This window comes from Sturnira hondurensis, unplaced genomic scaffold, assembly GCF_014824575.4.
Source record: "Sturnira hondurensis isolate 20B ecotype Veracruz unplaced genomic scaffold, ASM1482457v3 Scaffold0006505, whole genome shotgun sequence".
Classification (NCBI taxonomy): domain Eukaryota; kingdom Metazoa; phylum Chordata; class Mammalia; order Chiroptera; family Phyllostomidae; genus Sturnira; species Sturnira hondurensis.
In genome coordinates, this window is record NW_028079136.1 from 3300857 (window position 1) to 3314917 (window position 14061).

General features: G+C 43.4%; 1 protein-coding gene across 1 annotated transcript in view; it reads right to left on the bottom strand.

Annotated features, from left to right (window-relative positions):
• The window catches only part of SPON1 (spondin 1), a 270328-nt gene that overhangs the window by 110024 nt on the left and 146243 nt on the right, over positions 1–14061 (bottom strand). Inside the window, exon 6 of the mRNA XM_037050019.1 lies at positions 320–468. Within this exon, the coding sequence (XP_036905914.1) occupies positions 320–468 (149 nt within the window). The remainder of the gene's footprint in view (positions 1–319; positions 469–14061) is intronic.

Below are 14061 nucleotides of genomic sequence, written 5' to 3' on the forward strand. Positions count from 1 at the left end.
TAGTAAGCAAACCATAATCTACCAAATTGACTCTCGGAAAACCAGAGATGTGGAGTCCCAACAATTTGGCCACAGCAGCTGCTTTTAGCACAGACTGAAGAAAACACAAGTGCAATTAAGGAACGACAACAAGATGGACATTGGTACCTCTGTCCTCAACCTAATTTAAACCTTCTAGACTCAGCAAATAGACTTTGCTTCCTATGGTACCAATTTTCCAGCGTATTGTACTATACATTTCAAGCTCCTGGGAAAGAAAGCAAAAGAACACTTTGATTGCATTTCTGGTTTGGGATTATTCTGTGATTGTTTTTCTTACCTGTTGTCGAATTTCTTCCTCCATTTTTACCGGCGAACCCAATTCTGCAACTTGTTTGACACCTTCACTTGCATATCCTCCGTACTCCCACAGCACGTAATTCTTGGAGTGGGATCCGCCAATGATCGCAGACCAGTGATTGGCCCGACCTAGGAAAGCCAATGAGGATACACGTATCAGTGTGGCTGGGGCTAAAACTCAAATCCTTTAAAGGATGGGAAGGAGGTGTAATTGGACAATGATTTAACCAGATCTGGCTATGCACTTGCTCAGTGGTAGGTCCTGGGCTATGCAGTAATGAGCAAAACAGCCCCTATAAACAAGTAAGCCTTGGGAATATGCAGACACAGCAACAGTAAAGGCCTGAACGAGACCCAAAGGCAGCCCAGAATGATGACTTGCACTTGGGAGGGTTTTCCGAGAAGGGGACAGCTGAGAGGATTTTAAAGACCAATCAGATTTCGTAAGACAGAATAGAGAGAACAGGCTATTTCTGGAAGACAAAAAACATTAAATAAGATTGTGTGTTTGGGGAACCATAAGTAATTTGGCATTACTGTGTCACACACTGTCAAGGGAAGAGACAGGAAATGATGCTGGGGAGGCAGGAAGAAGCCTGTTCGTGGATGGCCTTGTTCTGAATACTTCAGGAGTTTGCATGTCATTCGAAACGGTCTGACACCACTAAAGCATTCCGAATGGGGGAATGACATGATCACATTTGAAATGCAGATAAATCATCCAAACAGCAGGGTAAAGAATGCATTAGAGGGAACAAAATTGGAGCACAGAGCTAGGGAGGTCAGCAAGGAGCAAAAGGTCAAGGAATTGAGGGTGAAATAGGCTTAGCAATTCTGGGGAATAAGCATTGTTGTCTTTAGCTGGCTTTTAAGTACCTTCCAGGATGGGGGACAGGCAGGCTAGCCATGTTAGAGGATGGGAGGACATCTGGGATGTGAAGAAGTGACCAGTCCACTGTGGTTTGGTGAGGACCATGCAGGCCGATGACCTCTGTGGGATACAGATGGGCACTAATGGTTGACACAAGAGGAGGACAGAGTGAGGTCTGAGTCGGACCAAGATAGATCTTAACCTGAAGATCTTCTAAAGTTCTAGGGAGAGGAAGGAGAGGAACAGAGTCGTGTGACACTGAGTTTGTTTTGTGTCTTTAAGGTTGTTCACACATTTCTTACTAAGTGACATACGATTCATCATAAGCTTGGCTCAGTTCTCTGCCCTTCTTTGGTTAGGTTTATAATGTCTCAACTTAAAGAACATTTTCAAGCACAGCAAAGAGGAAAACTTGAACTGGGTGGACTAAACTGCATTTGCAGTTCACCACCCTGTGGCCCAGAGTGGGTAGAACTCTCCACTCCACCCACCACTTAAGAAAATAATACTCAACAGGGCCTGGTCCTGTTCACATTTGCCACCCGCTACCCCATGGCCCCTGTTCCCAGGGGCACATTAAGAGCATGAGCACCAAGCCAGCCCCCTGGCCTGTTGAGGGCAGCCTTTTCCACCCCAGGCGGATGATATCACCACGTGGGTCTGCCCAACTGCTTGTTCATTATTTCCCACACATCGGGGAAATGCAGACTTGTGTTTACCTATCACATCCCTAGAGAAGACAGATGGAGATGCTGCCAACTACTTCTCTAACTCACTTCCTAGCTGTCATCTAAGCCAAGAGCACTGCTTGAGTAAGCAAGAGCTAGGAACTAAATGTTGACCTTAGATTCATGTTGTGAACTCAGGGAGACAAGTTTCAGCATCTCTTGGTCCACTCTGTTCCACCACAATTCCTCCTTGTTCCAGACCCATCCCACCTGCAATTTTGTACCTGAGTGGCTTAGCACATGCTGTTCCCTCTGTGCTTCCTTACTCTTGGTTTGGCCAACTCATTCATCTTTCATGATTTACCCAGGAGCCTCCTAAGGCCACCCTAGACTGAGTGAAGCCCTTGTCTTTGGTCTCACAACACAGATCACCTTTATAATCACTGCTACATGTCTGTTTTCTCACTAGACTGTAAGCTCCCTGATGGAGCCTGTATGCAACACTGTATTTCCAGTACCTAGCACTGTACCTGATGCATTGCGAGTGCTTAGTATGTTTCCTAAAGCATTTCATCTAAACAATCCAATGGAAAGTTAGCAGTATATGTGCTCGGAGCATTTGGGAGCAGGCTTGTACAGATCGGATTCAACGTGATTAAATTTAAGTCTCAGTTCAGCAGAATTCCTGACACCTACTGAGCTAATACTAGCACACTCAGCTATTCCACATGTTGTTAAGAACAAACACCAACCAACAACAGAGAAGAAAGGCATTTGTCGTAAAGCCAGCAGACAGGCATTCAAATCCTGCCATCGTCTTTTCCTAGCTTTGTAAATTTGGTTAAATTCCAATTACTTTATCTCCCCAAGTCTCAGCTCCCTCCTTTGTAATTCAAAAATGATAATGCCTACCTTATCAGCCTATTATAAGAATTAAATTTAATTGAAAAAATGAGATAATATGTGTGCAATCACTACTGGCAACACAATAGACACTCAATAATTATAGTTTGCTCCTTTCCTAGTTGTTAGGGAGACTATAAAAATGAGTAGAATAAGAAACCTGCCTTTAATTCATATAGGAGATAAGAAATAGACAATGTGGAACAGGACAACAAAATAAGAACAAGCACAATCATAGGGGGATTAGGAGATGGGCCCAGATGGGCCTTTTTGGTTTATTCATTCAACATCCATTAAGTACATGCCAAGTGCAGTGGCTGGCCCTGGACACCGAGAGGAATTAGATATGATGCTTACTCTGGAGGGACTCCTAGTCCAGGGGTGGGGAAACAGATGCATAAGCAGATTACTTACAATTAAGCATGGTCAGGGTTATTACAGAAAAAAGAACACAGAGCACAGGGGATGGAGCAGCTAACTCCAAATTCCCCTAATATCCAAACATTCAGTCTAAAGGCACAACTGCAGAGAAGCCAGTGCCCCATGCGTGGAATGCCTTTGTGGTTTCTTACCCTTGAATAAATGCCATTGTACCAGTTCAATCTTCCAGTCAATACAGTTGTAAGTTCTCTACAGTGGTCTTGCAACATACCACATTAATTCACATAGCAACACATTAAATATCATGAACCATATAACAGATATCTTCAGGGCACTAGGCTAGTGTGAGGAACCAGACTATACTCTCCCTGGTGGGATGAGACAGGCACCATGGAAAAACAATTTGCAACGTTAGACAGGGCGATGATTTCAGGTGAGGAGCAGTCAGTCATTCAAGTGCAGAATGATGCAGGGGAGAAAAGCAAGACGACCAAGAGCCAGAAGATCTGAGCTCCAGGCCTCCACTTGTGACTATGAAATAGTCATTCGATCTCTCAGAGCCTCCACTTACCATTTTTTAAAAAAATTATTTTCCAACTAGAGTTTACATTCAATACCATTCCATACCAGTTTCAGATGTACAATAGCAAAGCGTCCAGAAAAGCATGCACTCTGGAGAGGGCCCCCCTCCCCCAGCATTGCCTCAAGTGCCCACCTGCCCCCACACCCAGTTATCTTGACATTACTGACTGTATGCCTCATTCTGCAATCCGCATCTCTGTGCCCATTCTGCAGCTACCATCGCGTACTGGAAAAAGGAAATAATTACTGGGCTTGACTGTCTCTCAGAGTGGTGCAAAATAATTGGACTGGTTTTGGAAAGAACTATAAAAACTTTAAAGAACTGTACAAAACAGAGGTCTGTGAATGATTATAGACAGAAAGCACTACGGGAATCCACAAGAGGAATCTGGAAGGAGGTGGCAGAGCTGGGGAAATTCGCCATGGGAAGATCCTGCAGTAGGAAAAGGATTCTATCGACAAATAGACAAGAGGATTAAATACCTATTAAGTGTTAGGTAAGATGCTTTCCTAGGTCTAACCCTTACTACCACCTCATTCTCATCTTCTAGATCAGGACACTGAGCCCCAGAGATATTAAGGAACCTAGTTAAGCTCACAGAACAGTGACGGGCAAATCGAGGTCTGCCTCATCCCAGAAGGCACTCTCTTTTCCCTATATCATACAGAGAGGTACAGAACCAGAGAAGATTGGTTCGTGAGTGGAGAGTTAGAAGGCAAATAAATAAGGTTAAAAAAGAGAGTCAGGGCCAGATTGTGGAGGGTGCTGAGTGTCTGTTGTGGTAAATGGCATTGGCAAAGGGGGGAAACATCATGGGAGTTTCCTACTGAGAAGAATGACAAGACAAGACAATAGCTACATACTGACTTGATGCCATGCGTCAGACACTGTGCCAGGGACCTGACCAACATTATAGCATTAAGCACTAAACTGCTCCCCACAAAGCTCCATTTTGACACAGATGTTATCATAACTCATTTTTCAAATGAGGAAACTTAGACTCACAGACATTGAGTTAATCCATGATCACAGAAGCAGAGGGGAGAAGGCATTGGCACTGAGTTGCGTCCGTCTGGTGCCAGAGCCCAGCTCTTCTCCACCAGCCCGCACCGCGTCTCTGACAGGACACTCTCCTGAGGGCCCAGGGAGGACACCAAACAGAGAACCCGCCAACATTTCTGCATGAGTTGTGTAAGGTCTGACTTAGGGCAGTGGAGAGAAAATGGGGCCAGGGGAGCAGAGGTATGAGCCAGTAAGAGGGGAAGACGGAACGGTGTTTGGGAGGCAGTTTGGTGAAATAGTTAAAACTCTGATTGTGAGATCAGAATAACTTGTATTCTAACCTCAGTTCTCAAGCTTTCTAGATTGAGTAAGTCAATTAGTCACTCTCGACCTCAGTTTCTTCTGTTAAGTAGACATGTTGACATGACCACCCTCCTGTTGTTCTGAGGCTGATGTAATGACTAGTGGCTGGCACACAAAACAGGCTGGATGCTAATAAATGTTAGCCCAACAAATTAAGTTGGAACAAGGCAGGGCAAACCCAGACAAGTCCCTGGATGGCATGGGAACCAAGAGGAATCTGGTTGGGTGATTGGGTGGCTGTTTGACTTATAACTGATACATAGAGATGAAATGTTAGATGCAAGAACCTGAATATGAAAAAATGGTAGAGAGTTGTCTAAATGTGACTCCGTAATCTGGGGCCTACAGAATGAGGTGGTTAAACAGAATCCAGTAAACTTAGACAAAGAGAAATTTAGACCCGGTTCTATCATCCTCCAGGAAATAAAGGAGAGAGAAAGAAGCCTTAGGTATTAGAAAGCCTGGGGATAAGGAACCAACTAAATGCTTGCAACTTTCTTAAAGGAACATTCCTTTAAGAAAGGAATGGAGGCTCCTGCTGTGGTTTCTGGGGAAACACTTGGGTTTCAATCTTCGGGGCAGGGGCAGAGGCACCAAGACTAGCGCCAGCCCCTTCTGCTCTCAGGTACAGCCATAGCTATTGGGTTTTGCATTCCCCTCCCTGGTTCTGGCAGTATTCAGTCAGCCTATACTTATCTGGGTCCAGACATTTACCCCCAGTAGCTTGGATGAGGCATAGATGGGACAGAGGCAGGTGGAAAGCTGGGAGGAAGAAAGGATTAGACATGTGAGTTTGAGATACTGACAGCCAACCAGGTGCATTGTCTAAAAGCCATTCCAGGGACATATATCCTGAATACATGTGTAGTAACCTTATTTCTGACACATTTTCTGTTGTCAAGGCTGGTGTTAAATTACCAGTGTTCACAATGATGCCTAAAAACCCATAACTGATAAAAGAAGAGCCATGTCTGGCCTTTGTCTGGTGTGGAAGAAGGCATGCTGCATGGTAGAATGAATCTGTGAAGTGTTCCACATATGGCAGGTGTTCAGTGACAGCCCAGATTTCTTGCTTTGATAGTGGCTGTATTCCCCTGCCAATCCCAGTCCTGAAGAAAGCCACCCATTCATTTCTTTGACATCCATTTATAGCACTTTACTGGAGAATATTCTACAGCTTGGTGGCTGGTTTGCTACAGCCTCCTGTTGTCCAAACTCAGCCTCAACAAATTTTATTTTGGGGTATGGAAGGGCTGGAATTTGCTGTACTAGGAACACTGGAACTCCTCTTACCTCTAAGTCTTATCCTCCTCTCCCCCTTTTATCTCTTAGTAGATGACCTTGTCACTAACTCTTTTGAAGATCAAGGTCGACCCATCCACAGACTCATCCATGCATAGACCAATAGAAAAATGCTGTGGACCTGCCAGCTCTATTCACAAAAGTCATCTTGGATCTCATTTCCCTCTTGCCCTTGTTGTTCTCATCCTAGGCTTGGTTCCAGAATCTGCATGGTTTCTGACACTTTGGATTTGGCTACAGGACTTGGCTCCTCTGGGTTTGCCCCTGGGTGCTGCCAGGACACAGATTGTACTTGTTCTGTGGCTCTTCCTGCTCTTGGCTGCTTCAGAAACTAACTCTAACCAAGGCATTCTGGTTTTTAGGATCTCATCCCTGTGTGGCCTCCTGGAAAAAGTCCTGTGTTGGGAAATATGTCAATTAGGCCAGAAATTCCTCAACCTAGCATTCAACTAAACTTTTTTCCTTCCTTCAGGTCTGAAAGGAAGTGTCATTTTTCTATTCCAGGACAAATCCTTGCACTTATGCAATTGGTTATATTCTTTTGTTATTTCCTCTGAGGTTACCAGTAATAATATTCTATTCTGTTAATTAGTTCATTGAATGAACATTTGCTAGGCATATACTGTGTGCTAACTCAGGAGTCAGCAAGTTATAGCTCCCTGCTTGTTCTTGTTCCAATAGAGGTTTTTATTTTACATATTGTTTACTACTGTTTATGGCTGCTTTCATCCTGCAATGGCAGAGTTGAGTAGTAATGACAGGGAGACTGTCTGACTGCAAACCCTAAAATATTTACTATGTGGCCTTTTTATAGAAAAAGTTTGCTAGAACCTGTGTCATTCCAGACTCTGATAAGAATCAGACTTAGTCCCTGTCCTTTAGATGTTAAGTTGGGAGGGTAGGGTGGAGGGCACGAATGACAGGTCATAATAGGCGATTACAAAAAAAACTGCATGCAATGCCGCTTTGATAAAGGCACACACAGAGTGAGTGATATAATAGCACAAGTAAGGAGACATTTAACCCTGACTAAACCAGAAAAGGCTTCCTGGAGGTGATGGTAGTTGAGCTACATTTTGAAAGATAAGTAGTAGTTGGCAAGGCAATTAAGGGATAGGAAGGAGGGTATTTTTGCAGAATGACCAGTATGTGCTAAAGCAGAACGCAACGAAAGGCAGAGGTACATGAAAAACCACAGTAGGTAACGTCGTGTGCATGGGTGTGTATGTTTGTAAGGAAGGAATGACCTAATGAAGCCATTCAGCCAGGCACATCATGAGGAGGTAGGAATGTCTTAATGGTAAGATTTTATTTTATCTCGAAGGCAATGCAAAGCAGGGAAGAGAACACCATAATCCTGTCTACAGACAACTCCCAAATCCGTACATGCTCACACAACTTCTGTGTAAATGGCACTTGACCACCCTCTGCACATAATGATAAAACCGGGTGAACTATATGAAACACTAGCTTCCAGATGTTGGAAAACAGACAGCAAAAGACTGCGATCCCTGAAAGAGGGAAACATAAGAAGCAAGCCCTAGATATTTCCTGAACCTCTCCTGGTTTGGGGTGCAGGACTGTGTGGCACGGCAGACGGTGGCGATCTGACTGAGCTGAAGAGGTGCAGGTAGAAACCTGAGTCTGCTGAGGTAGACAGGATTTACTGGTAAGAACACCAGAGAGGAGGGAGCGGGACAGAGAAGGAAGTCCGTAAATATGAAGAGACAGCCCCTTAAATCTTTGACCAAACACTGAGTTATACGTGTGCACGGTGAGATGCTACAAGGCCTTGGAGAGAATAGCTACTGGGGAGCTAAGCAATTCAGAAATTCACACGATGCAGGAGATGTAGGACCTCTAACCATCCACATTAGAGGGATTGTGCTGACCCCTGAGCATTGAACTGCGACCCTAGAAAAGCGGCAACGTAGTAAAACTACTTTATCCCTAGAGTCATGCTGCTCTAGGTTTGCCCTAACAACGCCTAGAAAACAAGCATTGAAAGCAGATCGAGTACAACTACCAGCAAATTCACCACCTGCCAGGTCAAAACGCCAACAAATCCAGATACTTAACAATGTAGCATCCCCAAGGTCCCTCATACAATTAAAAATTGCTAATGTGAATAAGCACAAAAATATTATCTATGATCATAAAAAGCCAATAAAGAGAGTTTCTAACAGAGATGTTGGAATTAATATACCAGGACTTTAAAACACCTATAATCAATATGTTCAATGATTTTTTTAAAAAAAAACATTAACTTAATGAGTGAACAGATGGGAATTTTCTGCTGAAAAACAAAAGTTATTTTAAAAAACCCAGTGGAAATTCTAGAACTGACAAATATAATACCTGTATTAGGACATAGCAAAGGAAAAGATCTGTAAACTGAAATATAGGGTGACAGAAACAATTCAAAATGAAACACAGAAAAAAGCGGAAAAATGAGTTGGAGCTTCAGTGGCCTTTAGAACAACAATAAGAAGCTAACACAGGGGTAGTTAAGGAGTTCTAGGAGAGGATAGCAAAATTGAATTATAAAAATATTTAAAGAAATAATGCCTGAAATATCCCCAAATTTGATGAAAAATATCAATCTACAGGTGCAAAAGCTTGATAAACTACAAACACCTACAAAGACTTAAAAAATTACACCTACATCTGGCCAGGTGGCTCAGTTGGTTGGAGTGCTGTCCCATGCACCAAAAGTATGTGAGTTCAGTGCCTGGTCAGGGCACATACTTAGGTCGTGGGTTTGATCCCTGGCCAGCGTGTGTACAGGAGGCAACTGACTGATGTCTCTCTCTCTCTCTCTCGCCCCACCCCATCTCTCTCTAAAATCAATTAAAAATATATCCTTGAGTGAAGATTTAAAAAAAATTATACCTATACACATTGTAACCCATTGATAACTAGAGATAAACAGAAAATATCAAAACTAGTCAGAGCAGCAAAAGACAGATTACAGTTAGGAAAACAAAGATAAAAATGACTTTTGGCTTCCGAAACAAGACCAACCAGAAAACAATGAAATGATCCTCTAGAATCCTAAAAGAAACAAAAGACGGTCACCGTCCAATTCTATATCCTGCAAAAATACCTTTCAGAAATGAGGGTGAAATAAACCACGTTTTCGGATAAATGAAGGCTGAGTCAGTTTATTAGAAGTTCTTCAGGCTGAAGGGATATGAAAACGGAGAGGACCTCAGAGCTACATGAAAGAATGGAGAGTACCGGAGATGGCAAATACCTGGGTAAAGTCCACCGTTAATCTCTTTTTTATGGAAGAGCTTTTCCCTTATAGTAAAGAGGTTCAAGTTTTCTCACTCTGGGTGAAAGAAATCTTCCATCAATGCTCTCTTCCCACGAAGCCTACCCGTTCTCTTTCCCACACCTCTAGGCTTTTCAAGGAAGTTAAGCTCACTTTTTTTGTTTCCCCTCCTTGATTCTTTTCTGGAATCCTTATCCCCCGATCCCGATCTGTGGATCTGACAGCTCTCCTCATAAAAGTCATCTGGGATCTCACTTATTTAGCCCTGAACCCATTAACACTACCAAGTTTTTGAAACAGTGACTTCTGCTCCACTTTATTCCTGTAGTTGGACAAATGCTGGGGGCAACCAGGGGAAAATTACTGTATGCTTTATTTCCTTTTAAAAGTAAAAGTATACTTAAAATTTAATAAAATCCATCCATTTGAATGTACAGTTTAGTGAGGTTTGACAAATGCATGCAATCATGTAACCACTACCACAATCAGGATATAGAATAGTTCTGTTACGTAAACTATTTCCATGTGTCCCTTTGGGGTCAATCTCCTTCCTCTACCCCCAGCCTTTTGGCAACCTTTGTTCTGTTGTTGTCCCCACCGTTTTGCATTTTCTGGAATATGGTATAAATGGACTCATACAGGATGTAGCCTTTTGAGTCTGGCTTCTTCAACTTAACATAATACATTTGAGATTCTGTTTTATGAGATACATAAAACCCATGCTGTTTTATGTATCAGCTCACCCCTTTTTCAAATGTCTTGGAAGAGAAAAAAGGAGACCTCCTCCTGATTTAAGGCCATCACCACATTCCTGTTTCCCCCATTTACTAGCTGTGTGACCTTGAACAAGCTACCTAGGTTTTCTTACCTGTGAAAAGAGAATAACAATTGTACCTACCTGCTACGGTTGTTATGAATATTACAAGAAGAAATCCATACAAAAAAAGCACAGTTCCTGTTGTATAATGAACATTTAATAAATGTTACTTTTAATATTAATATTCCATTTCTCCAAGGAAGGCAAGGATTGGGAGCAAACAAGCATGCACAGGTCCTTTAGGGTAAGGGGAAATCCTGCAGGATAGCTGGATTTGCCAAGTGCTTTGGTCAGCTTAATTGTGGTTCCAGTGGTAGTCACGTAGCTCTGGTGTGTGGTGGTGGTGGTGGTAGTGGTGGTGGGATAATAGAAGCCCATCAGGTGGGTGGAGCAAGGGGTGAGAAAATGGCAGCCGAACCAGTCATGCACAGACGAGCGGCCAGCAGGGCCCCTATCACAAGCCTTCGGTAAGGCTTCAGATTCTACCTTCTGGAGTCAGGGTGAGACACTGAAAAGAGGCTGAGAGGGAAGCTGTGGCTAAACTAGCCTCTCTGTTCCGAGACTTGGGCATGTGGCAGAGCACCTGGAGACACTGCAGGAGCCCAGAGATGAACCACAAAGGACCCAGGGTCTGGATTGGGCCTGAAGGGTCTTTAAACATCGTCTGACTCACCTAGGAATTGCCCTAGAAACTGGGAAATAACAAACGCAGAGAGTAAACCTCTAGCTGTTTTTTGTATTGTTTTTTAAAAATATTTTATTTATTTATTTTTAGAGAGAGGGGAAGAGAAGGAGAAAGAGTGGGAGAGAAACATCCATGTGTGGTTGCCTCTCATGTGTCCCCCACTGGGGACCTGGCCTGCAACCCAGGCATGTGCCTTGACTGGGAATTGAACCAGCAACCCTTTGCTTCACAGGCCCGTGCTCAATCCACTGAGCTACACCAGCCAGGGCTGGTTTTTTTTTAATATTATTATTTATTTAACCCTCAAACAAGGCTGTTTGGCAAATGAAAGCACAGGAAGTTGAAATTACTTGCTCAGTTCCTCAGCGGTTAAGTGGAAGAGCCAGAATTTGGACCCAGGCAGGCTCACTCTAGAGAAACTCTGTCTAAGCGAACTTTTCTGTGAAGATGGAGGTGATCCATACTCCACTGTCCAATAGGGTAGCCCCTTGCTTTACGTGGCTATTGCCTACTTGAAGTGACAAGAGGCCACTTATTAAATTTTAATAAAATTTAAATAAATTAAATTTTATTTAATTTCAATCAATTTAAATTTAAATAGCCAGATGTGCCTAGTGGCTATCATATGGGGCAGCACAACTCTGGAATCTGGGGTAGATCTGAGTACTGCTCAGTATAATCACCAGCTGTGAAGGTAACCCCTCCCAGGAAGTGGAGATAGAAGAAGATGAATCCTACTGGGGACTGGGTGTCTCACAGTGGTGAATCGCACGTGGCAGGGAGATAGCATGTAGGAAGAGCCCACACTTGAACTAAGCTTTGGCCTGCGGTGGTTGCATTTGGTGCTTTGTATCACACACCCTCCGTCTACCTCTCCCTTCAGCCACAACGATGGTAGGCAGGTGTGAGCACACATGCACCTGTCAGTCAGTGTCAACTTCAAGTGTGCTGTGCTTCTTTCCATTTATCTCTTCACGACCTTCTCTGAAGCTGTGAGGCTCCGTTGGCCTGTAAGCAAGTGCCTGGGAGTGTAGGGAAGTTAGTGCTCCTGGAGACAATCTGTAGCCTGTGGAGGGGTGGGTACTGGTGGACAAGTCTAGGAGGCAGATAATTCTATTCTGTACACTTTCCAGAAAGTACACTGATGCCAATGCCTTCTTAGGTTGATTCCTCCTCCCCCCCCTTCCATTCTTCCTCATTTCCTTTCCTCATGCTTCCCAGATAACTTCTACATAAAGTGTCTGCACTGAAGTCCTTGCCTCTGGCTCTGCCTTTGGGGAAATTGAAACAGGCTCACTCAAGTAAGATCATGTGTTTGGGCCCAGAGACCCATAAAATAACAGTCTGGAGATTAAATGAGAGACAGCTGGGGCTGCTTTTCCTGTTTCTGTAAGCAGGGTAGCCTTATAGAATACAGATGAACCTTCAGCATCCCTCTACCAAACCTATAGATGATGCCTGCATTGTCATTTATTGAACATATTCCATGCATCATGCACTTCACAGGTATTTGCTAGCATCCCTCTGCTGTCACAGTAGTTGTCCTAGGTGGCCAGTTACCACCCTGTGTTATGGATGAGGAAACTGAGCTGCTAGTAAGTGGCAGGGCTGAAATTATAGTCAGATCTGCCAAAGCCATGTTCTTTCTACTCCATTGGGAATCCAGAGCTTGAACTAAGTCCAGATGCAGTGAGAAGGTCCTTCTGATGTCACCCATGGCCGTCACTGGAATCAGCTCCTAGAGCGGGTTACCAGAGGAAGAGATGGAACCGTGCTTACACAGAGCCCCTGACAACACTGCAGGCATTGGCTCTTGACATCATAAATCTCAGCCTTCTTCAAACTCGGCCTTTCCAGCCCAATTTTTTCTGAACTTCTGACTGTGATTTATCTAGACATCTCTAAAGCCTAGTCAACCAAGTGATTCTCATCTTAGAGGCAAAGAACGTAACCTCGGGGCACCCCAGACTCCCATGTGTATTGCTGTTGCGGAGGCTGGTTAAAAGCTCATCGTGCACTGACAAATGGCACTGGGGGGGTTACAGTTCTAGAAAGAGGAACTTTATTTCAGTGTCCTTCCAAGCTGACTTTTCCACATAAACATCGTTAAATATGGGAGAGAGGCTATATTCCTGGACACCTTCCAAATGGTTAATACACCATTAACATCTGAATTTGAAACCCCAGGGAAGAAACTGCAGCACTTTGGATGATAAATTCTAGCAATGTTTATCTAATTTTAAAAATCTAGGAGCTTGTATTCAAAAACTTAGCAGGAGCAGTAAATAACGTTGCTTTGTTTGTTAGAGACGAACAAGAAAAAAAGGGCTTCTCCTATGACCATTCGTTCATTTTTTCAGGTTTGAATCTTAACTGCCAGCTATGCCCTGTAAATAGAAAGCCAAAATGCTCTTCTGTACTTAAAAAATTTTTAGGCAGCAGAGAGAAGAGGTAGCAAGGAATAGGAATTACTGAGTGCATACTTGTTTCAGGTGCTTCCTATGCATCCCCTAATTTACTTTCAATAGTATTTTATTGATGAGAAAACGGAGGCTGGTGGAAAGTCTGTAACTTGCCAGTGGGGACATTGCCCATCAGTGGTTGAACCAGGACTTGGATGGTGACTTCATTGTCTTTGGGGAGACTTTTTGTTCTGCCAGGGAGAGAGAAGCTAGAGGCTGTGTGGAAAGCTTGTTAAGCTAATAATAGAAGCAAAGTCTATTTAACCAAGTCTACATATAGGATGAAAGAGGAGGATGAGGTAAAAAAAAAATTCCACCTCAAAGCTGAAGGTAAAAGTGAAAATAGGAGTCCAATTTCTTTCATGACCATAGATGCAGAAACCTCAATCAAAATATTGGCCAATGTTA